This window comes from Vigna angularis, chromosome 8, assembly GCF_016808095.1.
Source record: "Vigna angularis cultivar LongXiaoDou No.4 chromosome 8, ASM1680809v1, whole genome shotgun sequence".
Classification (NCBI taxonomy): Eukaryota; Viridiplantae; Streptophyta; class Magnoliopsida; order Fabales; family Fabaceae; genus Vigna; species Vigna angularis.
This window is the reverse complement of record NC_068977.1, coordinates 15,980,196-16,000,933: the sequence shown is the minus strand read 5'-3', so window position 1 is coordinate 16,000,933 and position 20,738 is coordinate 15,980,196. Positions and strand designations below refer to the sequence as shown.

At 34.1% G+C, this 20,738-nt stretch overlaps 3 protein-coding genes and 1 pseudogene across 3 annotated transcripts; 2 read left to right on the top strand and 2 right to left on the bottom strand.

Annotated features, from left to right (window-relative positions):
* Positions 1–1,411: 1,411 nt before the first annotated feature.
* On the bottom strand, positions 1,412–9,613 carry LOC108343886 (replication factor C subunit 3). Its single transcript, XM_017582317.2, has 11 exons — positions 9,435–9,613; positions 9,239–9,349; positions 9,064–9,096; positions 8,409–8,577; positions 7,543–7,724; positions 5,131–5,267; positions 4,891–4,989; positions 4,636–4,705; positions 2,177–2,251; positions 1,874–1,919; positions 1,412–1,661 (listed from the first exon to the last, which is right to left on the bottom strand). Exons 1-11 carry the CDS (start codon positions 9,516–9,518, stop codon positions 1,603–1,605), a joined length of 1,065 nt encoding a protein of 354 aa, XP_017437806.1. The 5' UTR covers positions 9,519–9,613; the 3' UTR covers positions 1,412–1,602.
* On the bottom strand, positions 2,300–3,514 carry LOC128193636 (uncharacterized). Its single transcript, XM_052867601.1, has 2 exons — positions 3,139–3,514; positions 2,300–2,902 (listed from the first exon to the last, which is right to left on the bottom strand). Exons 1-2 carry the CDS (start codon positions 3,512–3,514, stop codon positions 2,865–2,867), a joined length of 414 nt encoding a protein of 137 aa, XP_052723561.1. The 3' UTR covers positions 2,300–2,864.
* A 927-nt stretch (positions 9,614–10,540) lies between the features above and the next one.
* LOC108344403 (E3 ubiquitin-protein ligase RDUF2-like) lies at positions 10,541–14,275 on the top strand (annotated as a pseudogene).
* A 246-nt stretch (positions 14,276–14,521) lies between these two features.
* LOC108345060 (DEAD-box ATP-dependent RNA helicase 39) lies at positions 14,522–17,060 on the top strand. The gene is made up of 5 exons (XM_017583623.2): positions 14,522–15,167; positions 15,946–16,035; positions 16,151–16,327; positions 16,446–16,586; positions 16,682–17,060. The coding sequence occupies exons 1-5, from the start codon at positions 14,625–14,627 to the stop codon at positions 16,853–16,855; spliced, it is 1,125 nt and encodes a 374-aa protein (XP_017439112.1). The 5' UTR covers positions 14,522–14,624; the 3' UTR covers positions 16,856–17,060.
* Positions 17,061–20,738: the final 3,678 nt, after the last annotated feature.

The window sequence follows — 20,738 nt, the reverse complement described above, 5'->3', positions numbered from 1 at the left end:
GTAATGTTATGTGTTTTGAAATACTTTATCCTGTGAAAGGAATGTAACTATAATATATTAGTATACTTGTGTAGATTTCTTCTGTCCATAGAACTAGGTTTGTTTAATACTTGAATTGTAAAATTCAAGATAGCAGAAGTATTCTATTTTCTTTGGTTCTTACGTCATATGCTTCTTCATTTGCTTCATCCCTATCATAATGGGCATTTTGAGTGTTCTGAGATGATGAAGTTACAAGTTTGAAAGTTTCATCCTTTAAACCAACATTGTAATACTCAAAAACCTTAGAGAGGAAAACAGAGTAAGGAAGCGGATACATGGCAAGGCAAATGGATCTTAAATTTCTCCCTCTTGGTTGTAATGCAAAGTAAAAAAAAAAAATTAAAAATGAAATTTGAATGTAACTATTAGAGATGAGTTGTCTAAAATGTCAGCAACACTCTCTACAACGAGATTCCCACCATGAGGAGTTGGATAAACTACTAGAGGAAGATATCAAGGAAAAGATTACATACCTACTTTAAATGAAGTGAGGAACGGCTCTCAATTACTTCCTCGTAAGCAAAATAAAGGGTAAAACAACCTTACATAAGGAAACATTAATTCACATTGGCATGAAATATCGCTTGTTTTCAAAAATGTCATGTTTTTAATAGTGTCTTAAAACACAAACCGTAACCAGCTAAAATTGTGTTGTTCCGAGATTCACAAAACGACTGTTTGTTAGTATATTTCATAAGGGTTATTCATAGACTCATGATTATACACTCAACGAAATTATGTTATTAGACTTGAATACATTAAGCTTGAGGAGCTTTCCAACTACCTCGAAAGATATCAAGATAAAAACAGCTGGGTAGTTTAAAAACAAAACTAAAATCGATGAATTGCAAATAATTACACAATTATATACACATAAACAACTAAAGATATCATAATAACCCAAAAGCCTATGTACGATTTCACCAAAAGGAGTACTGTAGCATTTCTAATACACAATATTATCACTTTGATCTTTTAACTCATACAAATAAATCTCCTTATAATGCTTCCTGAGTATATAGCTGGAAGGATGTTCACCTTTCTTAACAGCTAGTCTCGCAATATTTCACATTCTAAGAAAAAACACACTTTTTAGATCATTTGTCAAATCGCATATTTTTTAGATAAAAGCCCACAGATTGTTAATGTTCAACTATATTTATTTCACCAAAACCGATTAAATTTTTTATATGCAATTAAAATAAATGAACAAATTCACGACACATAAAATTGACGCTTTTAACACCTAAAATTTAACTTACATTAGATCAAGGACCCAAGATATTTATAATAGTGTCAAATTATGAAGCCAGTAGTATTAATACCGGCAGGCATTCCAAAACTAAATTGATAAATATTTGACGCTGGGTTAAGCAGGAGTGTCTAGCTTCATGCACAGTCCACGCAATTTAGTAAAACATTAGCACCTTTGCAAATCAAAACATCATTCTGTAACAATTGCGGCATACAGGATGATAAAATTCCATTTTGTAAGTTGTTTACCGTACACAATTCATTTAACATGTTGAATCACTTTAAAGTATACCATCCTCTTCACCTTCAGCCGAAAGTTGCAATAAGGAAGGATTTATAAATGCTCATGAACTTGGCCACAAATGCTGCCAATGTAAACAAAATAAAAACAAGGTGGTCGGTTAGTAAGAAATTTTAAAAGGCCTATATTCACTTTGTAATTGTACAAAGGCATTGCTTTAACAAGTAGATATAGAGTCCACAAAATAAATATAAACAGGCCTATAAAAGAATTCACAATCGTCAACCATAAGATGCAACTGTCAATCTGACTACCACAATCTATCAGTCAAAATACCTTCGATGTGAAAGATTGCCTTTTGTCCAAGACGCATCCGATGTTCCTGATTCAATGAAGGGAAAATCAGGAACCACTTCTTAAAATATAATATACTAATATAACTAATTCCATGTTAATGACTAATGATGAGAAACATACGATGCGGAGAAAACACAGATGAGTTATTGTACCAAAGTACATTAGAAGCACAAAAGAGTATCAGTTAAATAGGAAAAAAAATGTAGCTTGAACTCTTGTAGGAGACATTACAATACCAATTCCATAAGCTCATACGAAAAACAATATTCCTAAAGCACTTACATAATATGCAGCCCAATGACATACTTCATGCTTTAGCTCTGCATCCAGCTTCCTCAACAGCTCATGAAGAAGCCTCTGAACCAACAAATATAATATAGCATCAAAATTGTTAGAATAATTATTAAGTCTACCTATGATTAGTAGAGCAGGGCCTAAAAGTAGGTAGTTGTGTGTTGGGTTATCTATAATGATTATTCCTAGCAGTCTAGGACAATCTCTTCATCTTCCATCTATCTATTGTATCATATTTTTATCTATATAAATAATAGAACTGAGAAGGGTCTTTCAAGCCCTTTTAGAACTATTTTTTACTGTTTTAGATCTCAAGTTGGTATCAGAGCGATCTTTCATTAGATAAACCCAAGTACATCTAGAATACTCATCAATAAAAGTAACAAAATACCTAAAACCAAAAGAAGAGACGCGACTAGGTCCCCAGACATCAGAATGAATAATAGAGAAACTAGAAGTACACATTGATTGAGACCGTTTAGGAAAGACAGATCTAACATGTTTTCCTAGTTGACATGACTCACATTCTAAAGTCTGAAGACCACTAAGTTCAAGACACATCTTTTTTAACTTTGACAAGTGAGGATGGCCAAACCGATCATGTAACACTTTAGGGGGAAGAGCTGCAACACAAGATACCCGTGGACGAGATCCAAAATGGTATAAACCTCCAGCTTCATATCCTTCTCCAATCTGTCTCCCCGAGCCACGCTCCTGTATAACAAAAGATTTTGAATCGAAAGTTATTGAACAAGGTAACATTTTGGTTAACTGACTTAGGGAAATTAAATTGAATGGACAGTGAGGGACAAAAAGAACAGATTTCAGAGTTAGAGAGGGAGACAGGGAGACTTGACCGACTCCCTTTGAACAAGTTTTAGAGCCATTTGCAAGGGTAATGAAATGGGGTTTTTCTTGGAGGGAAAGGGTTGAGAACAATTAGGTATTACCAGAAATGTGATCAGAAGCACCCGAGTCAATTACCCATGAATTTAGACCTTCCATGGATTGAGAAATGCAAGCTGTGGACGTACTTGGGGACTGAGATGATTGCGCCAAACTGTTAGACTTTAATCGCAGATACTCTTGATACTCTTCCTCAGTGAACTTGGAGTTGGTGGTGGGATTGAAGCAGAGGTTGGAGGCGGTGGCTACGGTGGCAGTGGTGACGGTGGTGGTGGGGTAGTTGTGCCATAGACCAAGGAAGTAACAGAGGGTGAAGAGGAAGGTGGCGAAGGTGCAGAAGTAGAGGTTGGTGATTAAAGTATTTGGCTTTTTTGAAGTGCAGTTTAAGAATTGGGTTAAGAAGTTATTAGTGTTTGCCATGGCTTTTGAGTTTGTTCTTGAGTTGTAATCTCCCAAAGGAAGTATGCTCTGGATATTTTGCAAGAAACAGGCATGATTGATTGTAGACCGGTTGATAGCCCTATGGATCCAAATCAAAAATTAACAACAGAAGAAGGTGAATTATTCTCCGACCCGGAGAGATATAGGAGGCTAGTTGGAAAACTAATCTATCTCACTATTACAAGGCCGGATCTATCTTTTGCAGTTGGAGTGGTTAGTCAGTTTATGCAAGCTCCATGTGTTGGCCATTGGAATGCTATCATTCGCATTCTAAGGTATGTGAAAAAGGCTCCCGGGCAAGGGCTGTTATATGAAGAAAAAGGAAGCCTTCAGGTATCAGGATATTGTGATGCTGATTGGGCAGGTTCTCCTATTGATAGACGATCTACTACGGGATATTGTGTTTTCCTTGGAGGAAACATTATCTCATGGAAAAGTAAGAAACAAAATGTAGTGGCTCGATCAACAGCTGAGGCTGAATACAGGGCAATGGCTTCATTAACATGTGAACTTATATGGGTGAAGCAGTTCCTTCAAGAGCTTAACTTCTGTGGCATCCAAAGTATGAAGATGTATTGTGATAACCAAGCTGCTCTTCACATTGCATCAAATCCAGTGTTTCACGAGAGAACCAAACATATAGAAATTGATTGTCATTTTGTTCGGGAAAAATTATTGTCAAAAGAAATATGTACTGAGTTTGTTGGATCAAATGACCAACTCGCAGATGTGTTGACTAAGTCGTTAAGGGGACCTCGGATTGAGTTTATTTGTTCCAAGCTTGGTACATACAATTTGTATGCTCCAGCTTGAGGGGGAGTGTTAGAATAATTATTAAGTCTACCTATGATTAGTAGAGCAGGGCCTAAAAGTAGGTAGTTGTGTGTTGGGTTATCTATAATGATTGTTCCTAGCAGTCTAGGACAATCTCTTCATCTTCCATCTATCTATTGTATCATATTTTTATCTATATAAATAATAGAACTGAGAAGAGTCTTTCAAGCCCTTTTAGAACTATTTTTTACTGTTTTAGATCTCAAGTAAAATAAATGTAGAAACATAAAAAACTAAACAGTGACAATATAAAGGAACATGTTTACCTTCAAAACCATCTCCGGAGGAATACAATTTATTAGCAAGTCATAAATCTTCCCTCGAACTAGAAACAACCTAAGGTAGATGAGACAAAAGATGAAATGGGCATTGCACACCACTAAAGTCACTACAATAACTAACTAAACATATTTGTTTACAACACAATTTCAATAGGTGATCCACGAACCTGACAAGTTACAATGTGAATTGAACATTCAATTTATCAGGAAAGAACAAAGTATGTCGCTCTGAAATCAAACCTTTTGGGGCTCTGTTCTTTCATTATGTCAGATGCAATTTCAGAAATATGTTCTTCCCAGTCCATTGGAGGAATTGTTTGTTTGTTAGTGAAAGGATACCTGCAAGCATAACATGTGACAATATGTGAAAGAGATGGCTATCAGTAGTTAACTAGTTACCCCCTTAAGAGCAAAGCTTTGAAAAGGAATTGAACATTTGAAGTTATAATCCACTAATAATAGGAAGCATCCGAAACTTACTGTTGCACACGACAAGTCTCAAATGTCAATATTGCCCTCCTTAAATTCCGATTTGATTTCTCTGCAATGCGAGCAGCAAAACCAGCAGGAAGTTGCAGCTCTTCTTTCCTACCAATGAGCTCTAAAACTTCAAGAATCTGCCATATGGATTTCCAAAATTCAATAAAGATAAATATTAAATTCAGAGAATGGGTAAGCTAAATAAGATCACTGTATTTTATACTTATAATGTCCATTGAAATAGTACATTTTGTTGAATGTCAATCTGTTACATACTATATGAAAAACCTTGGATGCCATCAAAATGCCTTTGGCATACCCTTTAAAGAAACAAGGCACAAAAAAAATAGATTTAGAGACTATTAAAATAGGTCATCTTAAATAGACTTTCCTGAAAGGCTGCTTTGTGTTGTACCTAGTTTCTAGATATGACCTTTTGTATTCTTTTCTGTCCTCATTATATGTTACGTGCGTAAACTAACCAAATACAACCTTTTACACTCTCTCACACGTAACAGAACAATAAACGAATGATATTGGATAAATGAATCTCTTTTATTGATGGTAATATCTGAATAAACAAGGGTAAACAATAATTGGGAACATAACCTCCTTCAATTACTTTGAGAGCATAACCTCCCTCACAAGACAATAATGTCTGTCACAAAACTCAATAATAAAAAGCATGTCTTTAACCCTAGACTCTAACTTTATTTATACTAATTATTTCCCTCCCATCTCTTATTAAATATTTCTCTAGAATATATCTGCATTTAATATAAATATCCTTATATTTAATATTTAATATAAATATCCCTATATTTAATATAAATATCTCTCTGTATATTATCCTAGCATATATCCTTAATTATAAATATCTTATATTGAATATTTCCCTAAATATATATTTATTTACTCTAATTAACTTATACTATATTTATTTACTCTAATTAACTTATACTAAATATTCTCTCTGCTCATATACTTTCCAACCCTTATTATTACCCCTACCTTATATCGTAAGGTTACACCCCGTTGCAAAACAACCTTGTCCTCAAGGTTGGAAACGGGGAGCTTGATCTCATGGCTCCTCATCAATTCATGTCTGGAGGTTTGGGTGGTGGTAAAACCTTCTCTAATGTCTTCCATTCTTCGTCCAGCATTCTGGTTACCACTTCTCCTGAATCATAAGCCCTAAGGGAATGGTTTTCAATGTCTTTCAGTACTTCACGTCGCTCTCTTCCTTCTGCCAGTGTACCAAACACTGCAAGCTCCCTGTTCTTTTTGTCGGCCCATCTCTTCACAGACTCCATTGTTCTCTCCAGGGTATTGATTCTTCCATCTGCCCTTCCTTCCAAAGCCTTCATTCTTCCTTCCAATACTAGACCGTTTGGTTCAGGTAGTTTTCTCACGTTCGGTTCTGGCCGTCTCCTCCCGTTTGGCTCGATAAGTCCTCTCTCTGTAGGTTCCATCCGTTCTTTCACGTTCAGATCCAACAGTCTGTTATCGTTCGGTTCTGGCAGTTCGCTCACGTTCGGATCCGTTAGTCCACTATCGTTCGGTTCCAACAGTCTAAAATTTTTTATATTTAGTATTTTATGTGCAAGTATGTATATATAATTTTGCATTTTCCAAAGAATCTTATGTTGCTTGAGTTACAATCTTTTCACCTCTTCCAATCCTCTAACTATCCTAGAGTTTCACAACATTACTGATGATAACTAATCCAATAGTTTTTTCATATTCAAGAAAAGATCAGGCCTAAGTATAATGATTAATTGATTATGAAAGAAAATTTTAGCATTGTTTGACATTTAGAAAATTGTAAATTTACATTTATATATTCTATAACATAAAACACAATCATCCTCTCCAACTTTCATATCAGGTTTATAATAAGAGAAAGAAAGGAATAAATAAAGGACTTATAGTTTGTTATATTTGCAATTGTTAGTCAGAGTTCTATATGTATTTGTTCCAGTTGTCAAAGAAATAAATTTCCCTTAATAAAGTATTCTGGTTAAACCCGGATGAGGCTAGGAAATGTTGACTGTGTAAACTAGAAATTCCAGTGTAGAAAAGGAGAGTGCTTCTTTCAGGGATAAACTTGTTTATCATCTTTAATGCTTGATACTTGGATAAAGAGGTATTACAGTTATCTGTTCTTGAGAAAGGGAGGAGTATTTGTTTTTCAAGCTTGAATTTGGGTATCTCTGAGAGTGAGTCATAACAGCATATCACAGATCTTGAAAATGAATAATGCCTAACAATAATAGAAATAAGAATAAACAATAACATGCTCACAACGGAAACACATCATTAATCTACTCGAAATGTCTCAAGCAAAACAACACAAAAAAACCAAATTCCTAACTTTCCTTTGCCACCATTGTATATATTAAAAATAATTACCTGTTCTTCACTTGGTGCGTTTATCCTTACATTGAGACATCTAGAGCGGATTGCTTCTGTGACTCTAGAAGAACTATTGCAGCATAGAATTAGTCTGCAATAAGCACTGTATTTTTCCATTGTTCTCCGAAGAGAATGTTGAGCCTCTCTAGAGAGTTTGTCAACATCATTGAGCACGAGTACTGATAGAGAATGAAATCAAACACAGAAAAAGTTAAAGGTAAACAAATGTAGTCCTGACATTTATACCAAGGTGGGACAAGTTGCTAAATTGACATACACAAAAGGAAAAGGACAACTAAGATATTAGAAGACCACATTACAAAAGTAAATTAACCACTATCAACCCACGCTACAAGGTCAACAATCAAAGAGAAGATGTTTTACAACATAAATCAAAATTGCAAGATAGTCTTACATGAATTGCAAAAGAATCAAAAGTGAAAACGAAACTAAAATATATGTTAACCATGCAAAGGTGCTATTACACACCTTGATCAAAAATCAGAATAATTCCCAGATGAGCGTAGGTAGACCCTTTTCCACTGAATATACCTCAGTTATTATTTCTCAACAATTGTTTACAAAGGAACTAATTTTCCTTTGACAGGGCATTCCCTATTTACAATACTACAATTCTTCCTAACCTCCCATCCCCAAGGAAAAAGATTATATACAAACTTTCCAAAAGTCTCAGCCCCATAACCGCTAACTGTCACAGCTAACCACGATTATACTTAAATTTCTTTCTATAATATACTTTCCAATCCCTATCCTTATTCCTCTGTCTATCAGGATTCAGGTGCACTTTTATATTTACCTAAAACAACACTAGAGTAATGATGAAAACAAAGACTTTCAGTTACCTTTAAATCCTTTCTTCCCCTTAGTATCAATGGGTCTATTCTTAGCCATTTCTTTGATTACCTCTTGAACAACATATCTGTCTTGAAATCCTGCATCACTCGGACTTATTTCAATGTGGTTGGCACTTGACAATGTTGTCAACTCTATATCAAGAGATCTACTCCCAGCCTGAAACCAATTCACAAACAATTCAAAATAGAAACAAGCAACAACAAAAAAGAAAAAACTAATTATTCAGTTTCACCATGCATAACAAAACAATAGGAATACAATTCAAACTTATATGAAAATGACACCAGCATAAAGTTGCAAATGAATGATCCATATATGTTGCACACATGATATGTCTAAACGAAAAGAATCTAAAGAATGTTTGTTTGTTGTTCATCAAAGAGACATCTACCATTTTCCAGTAAATAAAACACAGCTCCTCCGTCAGAATACTTTTCACAACAAAAAGCTTCTCTCTCTTAATAAAAATAAAAAACCTTGTAAAAACATAAAGCCTTCTTTTGTGCTGATATGGAAAATTTTTAGGTATTGGCAGCCACTAACCACAGAGGGTAACATTAAAATCATACAAAATTCCTGAACAATAACAACATTAGAGCATTGAGTTTTAAAACCACAACATAAAAGATGGAAGAAGCTTACATCCACTTTCCACGTCCTATTTTCCACCTTCACCTGCAAGGTTAACAAAGCCAGATTTCAGTTTCGAATGAGGGTATCCAGAAGAAAATAAAATACACCAAAATAAACTAAAATACTAAAAAAAAATTGTCCTTTTTTCTAGTGACAAGTAAAGCAAAGAATAGAAAAGGAAAACCTTTTCAGCACCAGATCCAAACATTTGGCGGAGAACGGCCATGATTAGGGTTTTCTTGCCAGAGCCAGAAGGGCCATAGAAGAGTAAATGGGGGCAATCTTGTTCCTTCACCTGCAATAAAAGAATAACAAAATCGACACAAAATTGAAAACGAGGATAAAATGCTTAATTAGGTGGAAAATGAAGGACATGGTACCAATTTCTTGAGATTGTGAGCGATATCGGTGTGGACCATAACATGGTCGAGGGTTTTGGGACGATATTTGTCTACCCACAACATCTTGGGTAAGGGTTGGTCGTGGTACTTGTGTGTTCTTCTACTGATATCTGATATAGCGAGGGCACAAATAATGCAGACTTTGAAGTGGCGGGAAGAAAAGGAGGTTATATTTATATACCTAGCCCCATCTTTATTTACTTTTTCCAATTTTCAATAAATTACATTTATCTTTCTTCACAATGTCAAGTGTAACACCCTAACTTCTGAGTGATATAATTTTCAGTTTTTCAAGGATTTTAGGTTTGAAATTTATATTATGGACACTATAAATTTCTTATCTTTTGAAGTTGTTATTTGTTTTATCTATTTTATAATATATTGGGTGTTATTATATTTAAGCATCATTAACTATTTAATTATTTTTAATATTATATATATTTACAGACATCTTATTTTTTTATATTACATTTAAATATTATATAGAATATTTCATTATGTTGTTGTTAAAATCATATTTTATAAAATAAGTCATTTATATGAGAAAAGTGTCTTATTTTCTAATTATATTTGAAATTACAAATTATTTATTATCTTATTTTGTTAGACATTAATAAGATAATCAAAATTATATGATAAAATGTTATTTCGTAAAATATTTAATTTTTTTATTCGTTATATATTAATAAATTTAAAAAATAAATAGAACTATATAATAAAGATGTTGTTTTGAATTATTTGTAATACTTACAAGAAAATTCATGAATAATTACATTGTACAAGTAAAGATATTTTACATTTGAAATAAACTAATTATAAAACATTTATTCAAAAATAAATATAAAATATTAAAAAATTTATATTAATAGAGTTAATGATAGGTTTAATCATTTTGGAGGTCCTTATTTATGTAAAATCGTATTTTTTTATCCCAATTAGGTTTCTATTTTTGTAAAATAGAGTCAATTTTAACCTTGTCGTGAATTGGACGGCGTTAAATTTGGTGTTTGGTGGCTGAGCTAGCAATTATTAATCACGTGGCATAGTGAATCGTTACATAGAATTAATTTATTTTGGTCAAAAACATGAATTCCGACACGCAACATGGAACATCGTCGTATTGGTGCTACAGTTGTACCCGCTTTGTTCACCTCTCATCGCAAGCCACCATTGCCTGCCCCCACTGCCAGAGTGGCTTCGTCGAAGAGATCTGCGCCCTTTCCCCATCTTAGCATTTCCCCGACGACCATCTTTCGCTCTGCTGACAGGGATTCCGCTACCGCCATCGTCGTCGCGATGCTGCTGGCAGTTGCTCCCCCTTTAACCCCGTCATTGTTCTCCAGGGATCTGGCGATAACTCTATCGTCGAACACGAAAGCTCTAGCACCTTTGAGCTCTTTTACGATGACGACGATGGCATTGGCCTCTCTCTGTTCCCGCCCACCATGTCAGAGTTCTTCCTCGGCTCAGGCTTTGACCGCTTACTCGAGCAATTTGCATAGATGGAGATGAACAACTCCGGTCGCCCAGAGAACCTGCCGGCGTCCAAGGCGGCGATCGAGTCCATGCCGACTGTAACACCCAAATAATTTAAGGGTATTACTAGTAATAAAACTAAATTAATTCGATATCTCATATAAACAACCAAACTTTATTTCAATTCAACCAAAGTACGGTTCCAAACTTACAAACTTTAATCAATATAGTCTTCACCAGTTAACATAAATTCGAAATTTAACTTACAAGTCTTACACAACATATTTTTCCAATACAAATTTATTCTTTTTACAAAAATCCCTGAAAGTTTTTCCCAGCATGTCTCTCATCATCTCTAAGTTTTTTCAACTACATCTGCAACATTATCTGCTCACATATAACATGAGTTATATGATCATAGCACAAACAAATAAGAGTAAGCTAACCATAACATACAATCATTAAACTTATTTATAATATATAATTCAATCATGTAGTAACACAATTATCCCGATGTCATTAATTCATTTTTCCTTAACTTCTTCACAATCATCCTTCTCATTTTCATAAACCTTACAAGTATACTATGCTTACTCACGAAGCCTTATGGTCAGACTGCTCTCTGCCTGCTTCCTTAAGCCTTACCCATATACTATGTTTTACTTTCTGAAGCCTTATGATCAAACCACTCTCTGCCTGCTTCTATAAGACTTATGAGTCATATGTTTATGTCAAAGCCTTATGGTCAGACCACTCTCTGTCTACTTTCATAAACCTCATGTGTTACTCTGCTCATATCAAGGTCTCATGGTATAAACCAAATATACTACTCCCGATAGTAAACATCATTTCATAATTAATGATTTCTTATATTCACCCCAACATTCCTTAACATCAACAAATCATATCTTCTCATCGACCTAACTCAATCATGTTCGTTCTCTAATCATAAATTGATAATAACTCATTTTCGTGTCAATATCCAAAATAAAATAAACATATTTCCAGATATCATACTCTTCTTATAATCTCATATTTTCCATAACTAGTACAAACTCAACATAATTTCACCAATCAAAGGTTATAGACCGGCCACATTTTATTTATTTTTTTATGACGTTACATAAAAATTTGTTCTTAGTACAAGTTTCACATTTAGTATCTAAACTAATAAATTGAATCATAATTTACTAGAATCTTGGATAAAAATTTCAGTTCGATCTAACCATTAATAAAGTGGAAATTTGAAATTTTGCATTCGTAATTCAGGAACATAAAATTGAGATCCTTAATAAACACCACTTAGTTTTTAAAAAAAAGTGGAACAATCAAAATACATCAACATATCTTAGCAACTACATATCTAAATTTTAGGTTAATCTAACGGTTAACTAGGTAGAAATTGAGATTTATACAATTCGAAAACATTATTCAATTAGGTTGTCGACTCTATCAAAATTGCGGAATTAATTCCTCCAAGTACAGACATCCAGTTACAAATTGAAGTGGTCAAAATATAGTAATATATTTCTGGAATCATTTATCAAAATTTCCAACTTAATCTATTGGCAAAAGAAGGGGGAATTTAGATTTTTTTTATATAAGTTAGAGATAGAAATAAAGTGACAGTCATTCTACCCAAAATTATAATATTATCTCCTCAAAGTACAATTCTCAAATTAAAGATCCTGACAGTTAAAGTTAATTTCTATGTTTTATAAACTATATATTAAATTTCCAGATTGATCTAATGGTAGACTAAGTAGTAATTAGAGTTTTACTAAGATAGCTTCGAAAAATGGAAAAACATGATCAAAATTTTAAATTTCACAATTTGATTGAATATTTACTCCAACAATTTTATAGTTTACTTATTCAACATAATAAAATGTATTCATCACATATTTCATACAAAATGAATATATCACAAAATAAATTAACAATAATAAAATATCACAATATAAACATTTTGGGGAACTAAGAAGTTGAATCTGGCATAACCGGTTAGACATCTTCTTATCCTTCTAGAAAAATGCAAGAGAAAAAGAAACACAATAAAAGTTCTGGGGAAACAAGAAGTTTATTCTGACAAAGCCGGTTAGACAACTTCTTATCCTTCAAGAAAATGCAAGAGAAAAAGAAACACAATAAAAGTTATGGGGAAACAAGAAGTTTATTCTGACAAAGCCGGTTAGACAACTTCTTATCCTTCAAGAAAATGCAAGAGAAAAAGAAACACAATAAAAGTTATGGGAAAACGAGAAGTTGAATCTGGCAAAGCCAGTTAGACAACTTCTTATCCTTCTAGAAAATGCAAGAGAAAAAGAAACACAATAAAAGTTATGGGGAAACAAGAAGTTGAATCTGGCAAAGTCAGTTAGACAACTTCTTATCCTTCTAAAAAATGTAAGAGAAAAAGAAACACAATAAAAGTTATGGGGAAACAAGAAGTTGAATCTGGCAAAGCCGGTTAGACAACTTCTTATCCTTCCAGAAAAATGCAACAGAAGCAAAATATCATTCTAAATCCATTAAGAGAATCAAAATTCTAAAAATATTTATGATTTCAGATCATACAAAAAACACAAGACTTAAGGTTAGGTCCCCGTACCTGATTCTTGCTCCTTCCTGGATGAAGAACACCTCTTCAGAAGCTCTTGCTACCTTCTCTACAACTCATATTCTAGTCCTAATATCTCCTTATTTTCGACGAAAGTCTTGCTCAATTTCACTCTCCTTCCCCAAAACTTCATTTCTTACCCCTATTTATAGATGAAGTTAGGGTTACTGTAGCAGTACTGTAGCTGTACTACATTTTATTGTAGCAGTACTATAGCTTTACTACAATTCACTGTAGCTTGTACTACATTTTTCCTGTAGAAGTACTGTAGCAACACATGATTCACGAGGTATTCTTACTGTAGCACTGTACATATTTCACTATAGCACTATACGTATTTTACTGTAGCATTATACATAAAATTATTAATTTTTTTTCAAAAAAATCTAGTATCTTAATTACAACTATTTTCAAGGGTCTTACACCGAAGGTCAAGATCGGTGAAGCGCAGGTCGAGACCGAGGCACACTACGCCGTGTGCAAGGAAGCGTTTGAGCTCCACGTGGAGGTGCGTGAGTTACCCAGCAAACATATTTACCGCCACGAGCTTCTTTCCGATTTGGAAAGTAAGGCTCTGAGTTAGATCAACTAGGAGGCGATATGGTTAACTATTTTGAGGCTTCCAGGAGGAGGATTCGCCGTGGGTCGATTTTCTGGTAATCATTTCCCGATGGAAGTCGGTGGGTTCTCCGGGTGTAATGAGACTTTTGTGCCATGTGATTAATAATTGCTAACTCAGCATGCCACTAGATACCAAATTTAACGCGTCCAGTTTAATTAACAACAAAGTTAAAATTGACTTAATTTTACATAAATAGGGACCTAATTGAGATAAAAAAAAATACGAAAACCTGTTTGAGATGATTTTATCCAAATAAGGAGATCCGAATTTATTAAACCTTAAAATTTCTATATTAAATAAGAATGAGTAAAGTAATATATTCCTTACAAAAACCTCACATAACAAATCGCTCAAAAGCTCGAGTATACCCTACGGCCATAAAAACCCAAAACTCCCATTTCCCACACTGTATTTCGAAGAACGAAAAGAGAACGCAGAAGAAGAGAGAAACATGTCAAGAAGAGGCAGAGTGCTTCTTAGCCAGTCTTTTTCTCTGCTCTCACCGGTAAAGCACAATCCTTTATCAAAATCAACACCACTCACTTCTTTATTACGAAGTAGCATCACATTCTCAACTTCTTCCTCCTCCATAACCCCTCTTATCGAAGAGTCAAAGACTTCATCTTCCAAGTCCCAAAGGGATTCACTGATTTTGGAACAGTTCAAGCAAAGAAAACTCAAAGGGTCCCCAAAAGACTCCAAGGGTACCCCTCAAGTGGGTTCAACTTCAGTTCCATTAAGTTCAGATGCTTATACTGAAAAGGTGGTCCAAAAGGGTGTGCAGAATGAGGATGAACCCACCATGGTTGTTAGAAGTTTCAAGGAGTTGGGTGTGAGTGAGGACCTTGTTGAGGTAATGGAGGAGATTGGAGGGTTTATTCCCAGTGAGATACAGTGTGTGGTTATTCCTGCTATCTTGGAAGGGAAGAGTGTGTTGCTGAGTTCACCATCTGAACCTGACAGAACTTTGGCCTTCTTGTTGCCCCTTATTCAGGTTACTTTAATTCTCTTCATTTTCCTTCCAAGGTTTTGACTTTTGAGCCTTAGGATCAAATTCCTTGAGTTGAGTGGATACTAGATACTGAAATTTGGGAATGCATTCACTTTGCAGGCTGGCTTAAATTTTTGTAGTTTGTTTATTTTTATTTATCTGGTATTTCACCTAGTTCATATGACCATTGTTGTTGCGTTATTTGTTTGGTATTTGTATTGGTATGGGTTTCAAGTTTGTAGAAAATACCGGAATTTTGTTACTTGGAAGGTGATGCCAAGTGAAATTGGTTCATAACCAACCATGTTATGGCATAGAAGGATTCTTGTATGTCTCATCTATTGGAACTCTGTTATATAAAATTGATTTTTAACTTGAGAATTGCACTAAGAGAAAACAAATTTCCCAAGTCAACTTATTATGATCGAATTAGTGATTTATCTTAGAATCATTGTATTGAGTTGAATTATAAAATATCTCCATTTCAAATGTTTTCTTATGTCAATTTTACAAATGGGTGGCACTATCAAGTTTGCACCCATGTTTATATATATATATATATATATATATATTATAATTTGATCATATTTCAAGATTATATAAGATCTCTAATCGGGTTGAATAATTTAATACTTATAAAGTTAGTGACAGTTTTTTTAGCTTCATTTTCATCACATCAACACAAACGATGATAACTGTTATCTACTTTTGCTGTTCCTGCCATGTTTATTATTTTCCTTACAGAAAAAATGGAGTAAATTAAATATGTCAACTTGTACAGTTGCTAAGACGGGATGGAGAGTTGCTTGGTTCAAATTCAAAACATCCACAAGCCATCGTGCTTTGTGCCACGGAGGAGAAAGCTGCACAGGTGACTCAATTTCTACTATGTATTATCTCACCGTCTTGTCTATTTAGTTCTGTAGAGTACCTTCCTGGTATTTATGAACTGATCATGTTCCTTTCAAAATTTATTGGCATTTCAGTGCTTCAATGCTGCAAAGTATATCATCCATAACACAAAATTGAAGTCTGCAAAGGATTGTGCTTCACCAGATAATGGGCAGTCGCAAGCCTCAATTGGCCTAATGATAGGAACACCTTGTGAGATTCTTCAATATATTGAAGAGGGCAGCATTGTTCCTTCTGAAATAAGATACTTGGTTAGTAATTAGTATCACTTAAAAATATTTGTCATAATCTATGTAGAGCTCGCAGGTTACCAGTTCTTGGAAGCTCCTATCATTGATCACACTACTCTTTTTCATGCTTCTTGAGCAGGTGTTGGATGAGGCAGATTGCATGCTTGGTAGTGGCCTTGGTCGTGAAATCCATAAAATTCTCAGACCATTACAAGATCATGAATCAAAATCTGCTGTCAAAAAATTACAAACTATTCTGGCCATTTCAACCATGGCTGAGGTATGATGACAAATTATGTTGTTTTAGTGCTTAATGTGCTTAGACCTCCATCATAATACTGGTCATTTTTATGATTTATCTTTTCCATATGTCAGGTTTTGGGTGAACAATCTCCTATTGTAAAGCATCTTGAGTGCCATCATGAAGGAAATATTTCTGCAATGTCTATAGAAATGGAACAAACAGAAGTCTTTCATTTCACAGCGTCTCTTCATGCTCTTCAGAAAAAAGTGACAGAGGCCATGGATTCCCTTTTGCAACAAGAATAACTAACATCTTGATCTACAATTTCTGACTCGGAACAAAAGAAAAGTCAAAATAGGTTTTATGATCTTTCTTATAGAAACTAAATATGAAATTGGTTGTGCCCTTGTATGTTATTATCATGTTCTTCTAACACTGAAGCACCAAATACCACATTCTTCAGTTTAACCTTTTATGTTTATATACCATCATGTTTTAAATGTTTCTAAAGTGATAAGCAAGATGTGAGTTTTGTGTACGAGTTTTATAACGTACCCTCTATGTGAAGAAGTCTTTTCTTAAAAGTTAATTTATCATTTTCTTTCAAGATAATCACATTAATTTATTGACGTCATCTAATCAAGACATATTTCTATTTCATTATCAACTAACAAGTCAGTAATTTCAAAATTGATGATTAAAAACTATATTTATACTTGTTGAATTTTAAGAAAAAGATATGAATAGTGATCGATATTGGTTCATTTCCATTCCCATCAAATCTAAAAGAAGAAAAACCAAACTGTCTTCAAAAATTGGAAAATGGATTTCGTAATGTTTTATTTACAAAACTGTTAGCAATCATTTTTTAGATTGAATTTTTTTTCGATACACATTAAATGTGTAACCTTATAGGGGTGTCTAATGTCAAATAAGGTGTTATAGCAAATAAGGTGTTATAGGGGTCTCCAATGACAAATAAGGTATAAATGTCGGTTTTCTCAGGATCAGAAGTCAAATGGTTTGCAAACAGAATTGAAAAGTCACTGTTTTATTACCTTTAGACGTTAATATGAAAGGGGGGTGATGTCTTATACACATTAGAGGTCGGATCTCCTTCTCCGAATGTCAATAAGTTTTGAAAATATATCAAAAGTAACTCCAAAATGAATTCTTTTAGAAATTAGACGTCAATGGTGAAGGGGGACCGACGTCTAATGCCCTTTTAAATCCCAAAAACTCATAACTCGAGCCTCACTTTCTTTCATGTTTTTGTTTGAGTTTTGGCTTCATTCACGTTCGCCATTGATGCTACAAGGTATGTTTGATTGATTTTCTTCCAATTTAATTTCTTTTTGCATCCATTAACTTTAGTTTGCACTAATTAAATTTCGTTTGCATCGATTAATTTTGGCTTATGATGCAGTTTTGTGCGCAAGTTTACGAATCTCAACGGCGACATTGAGGGCCCAATCTCCATTGCTTGAAACTCATAGTATATACAATTTTATGATGTGCTAAAATGATTTTCTGTATTTCAGGTGTGGTAATAATGCAAAAACAAATTATTATTAAAAAAAAACAAAAGGAACATCGGTTTAAGTAGGGTCCGATATCAAAATTGACGTCCGAGAAAAGAGATCCAACATCACATTAACTTCTTCCATTAAGACCTCGGATGAACTAGATGTTGAATATCGAAAATAACATACGTTAACAGCCTTTTTTGCAATAATGAATGCATCATCTTTTTATCCTTTTCTCGTTAACCGACATGGATTTTCATTATCATTTTCATTTTCTCATACTCAAAAATTAGTGGAAGTTGGAAACACTTTGTACACCTGGCTACGTGCTGTAGAATTATGATAACAGTAGAGTGAGTAGTTTCTGTTTCTATGTGTGTCAAATTATGATTTTTTTTTCTCCTACTAAATAAACCACATGTCACAACAATTCTAATTTCTGTGTCTCGAATTTTGATTTCCGTTTTCCCTACAAAATAAACCATAGGCCACAACAATGCTAATGAAGAGAAGCTAGATAAACAGTTAAAAGTTGTTGAGTATGGTTTGACTCACAAAGTCAATAGCTTAAGGGGGAAAGTGGGAAAACATTGATAAAAAATGACAGGAAAAGAGATTTAAAGATGAAACTAGAGCAATGATTATCTTGGTTGGTAGATTTTGACTACATTTGTGTACAAGGATGAATGGATTAGCAAGGAAGAAGGAAGAAAACAACATTATTGATACTGCATAGATCGTTTTACAACACAACCTAGGAGAGGGCTATATAACAGAAGGAAAACAAACAACAAAAGAGAACTAATAGCTACTAACAGCAGAACATAACTAAGCCAATACCTTCTTCAAGAAGGGAGGAAGACGATGTTTTCAATGCCTAGCTTGGAAAGATGCTAAGAAAAACATTAAGAGGTAAAGACATTCTGACATGAATCAACTTGATTGTTCCTCTTTCTACTTGCTCCCTGATGTAGTGAAGATAAATTTCGAAATGTTTGGTTCTTTCAAGGTGAGAAGGGTTGGTGGCAATGTGAATAACAGTCTTGTTGTCACAGTAGACAACTGAATAGGGTGTTCTAATGTTGAAATCAGTTGACAGGGTTCTCATCCAAGTAACTTCTGTAAATACCGAAGCTAGGGATATGTATTCAACTTCAATTAATGACTTGCTGATGTTCTTTTGTCTTTTAACCTTCCAAGATACTAAGGAATTGCCTAAGAAGATTCAAAAACATATTGTAGATCCTCTACTATCAATGCATATGAGCACCAATAGCATCAACATAGACATGAAGTTTGGTGTTAGAGTTTGCTTTGAATAGAATACCTTGGCCAACAATATGCTTTATTAAGTCTCTTAGAAGAATATGTGTAGCATTCATTTGTTCAGAATTTGGATTAGATAGAAACTGGCTCAATTGGTGAACAACGTATATGGTTATATACAAGAGCCTCCAAACGAGTCTTCTGTGTGTGTCGGGGATTGACAAGAGGAGTTCCAGCTTCAAATTATTTTCTAAAGGTATAGTTGAAGGCTAGCAAGCAAGGATGCCGCAATCTTAGAGAATAGACATAGTGTAATATCATTGACACATGAAAATTCTAGCTTTAGATTTTGACAGTTGAGCAAGGAAAAACTTCAAGTCTTCTAGATCTTTCAACTTGAAGTTGTCTTGCAGCATGAATTTGACAGAGTTGATGACTTTGTGGCTTGGACTAGCAATAATAATGCAATCTACATAGACAAGGATAGTAATGAAAGTGGTGTTTTATCCCTATGTGAAGTTTTTTTCTTTTGAGGCCATGTCCATGTATAGATTTGTGTAACTTGCAAATTAAAAGCAGTGGATGTGGAAAAGATTTCTTTCGTAAGATTACCATTGAGAAAGGAAGTCTTGATATCTTGTGTTAGATGCCAAAGTGTGAGTAGCAGCCAGATAAAAGGAGAAAAATCTTATAGACGAAAAAATTTCTTTAAAATCTATATTATATTGTTATGTAAAAGTTTATAATTTATTGTTTACATAACCGAAAACAATATTTATCAATATATTTATTTCTATCAATAAAATTCTATTAGTAATTGTGAAAATTTTTATGGTGTTTATTTGAAAAACATCATTAAACACTCAAAATAATAACAGAGAATTTGATACTTGTATGGTATGCAATATGGACCGTTCGGTCCATCCACTTAAAGTCGTTCGGTCCAACAGCTACAACAAATGTTGGTCCATAATTGGGCCAACGTTTAAGTTATTATTGGGCTAATAGTCTAGCAGACGATAAAATGATTAAAGATATTGATAATTGATTAAAGATATTGATAAGCTGTTTATCAGTAACCAACTGAATCTAAAGGTAAGTTTGTTTTTATTTTATTGGATCTATGTTGGTTTAAGATCCATGAGACACTTATAAATATAAGATCAAGGCCGAAAGCCAGGTACGTTAAACTTACGTTCAACTGAGACTCCACTACATTCTACTTACGTCCGATCAGGACTTAAATACTAAATTGTGTTAAATAGTTCATTAAACCGCTCCTATCTTGAGCGTCAGAGTGCCTTTTGCAGGTACCTCTCCCTCCGGTCAAGAGTACAATCGATCGGAGAAGGTGACAATCGAACGGAGCAGGCGACGGCCGAACAGAGTAGTCAAC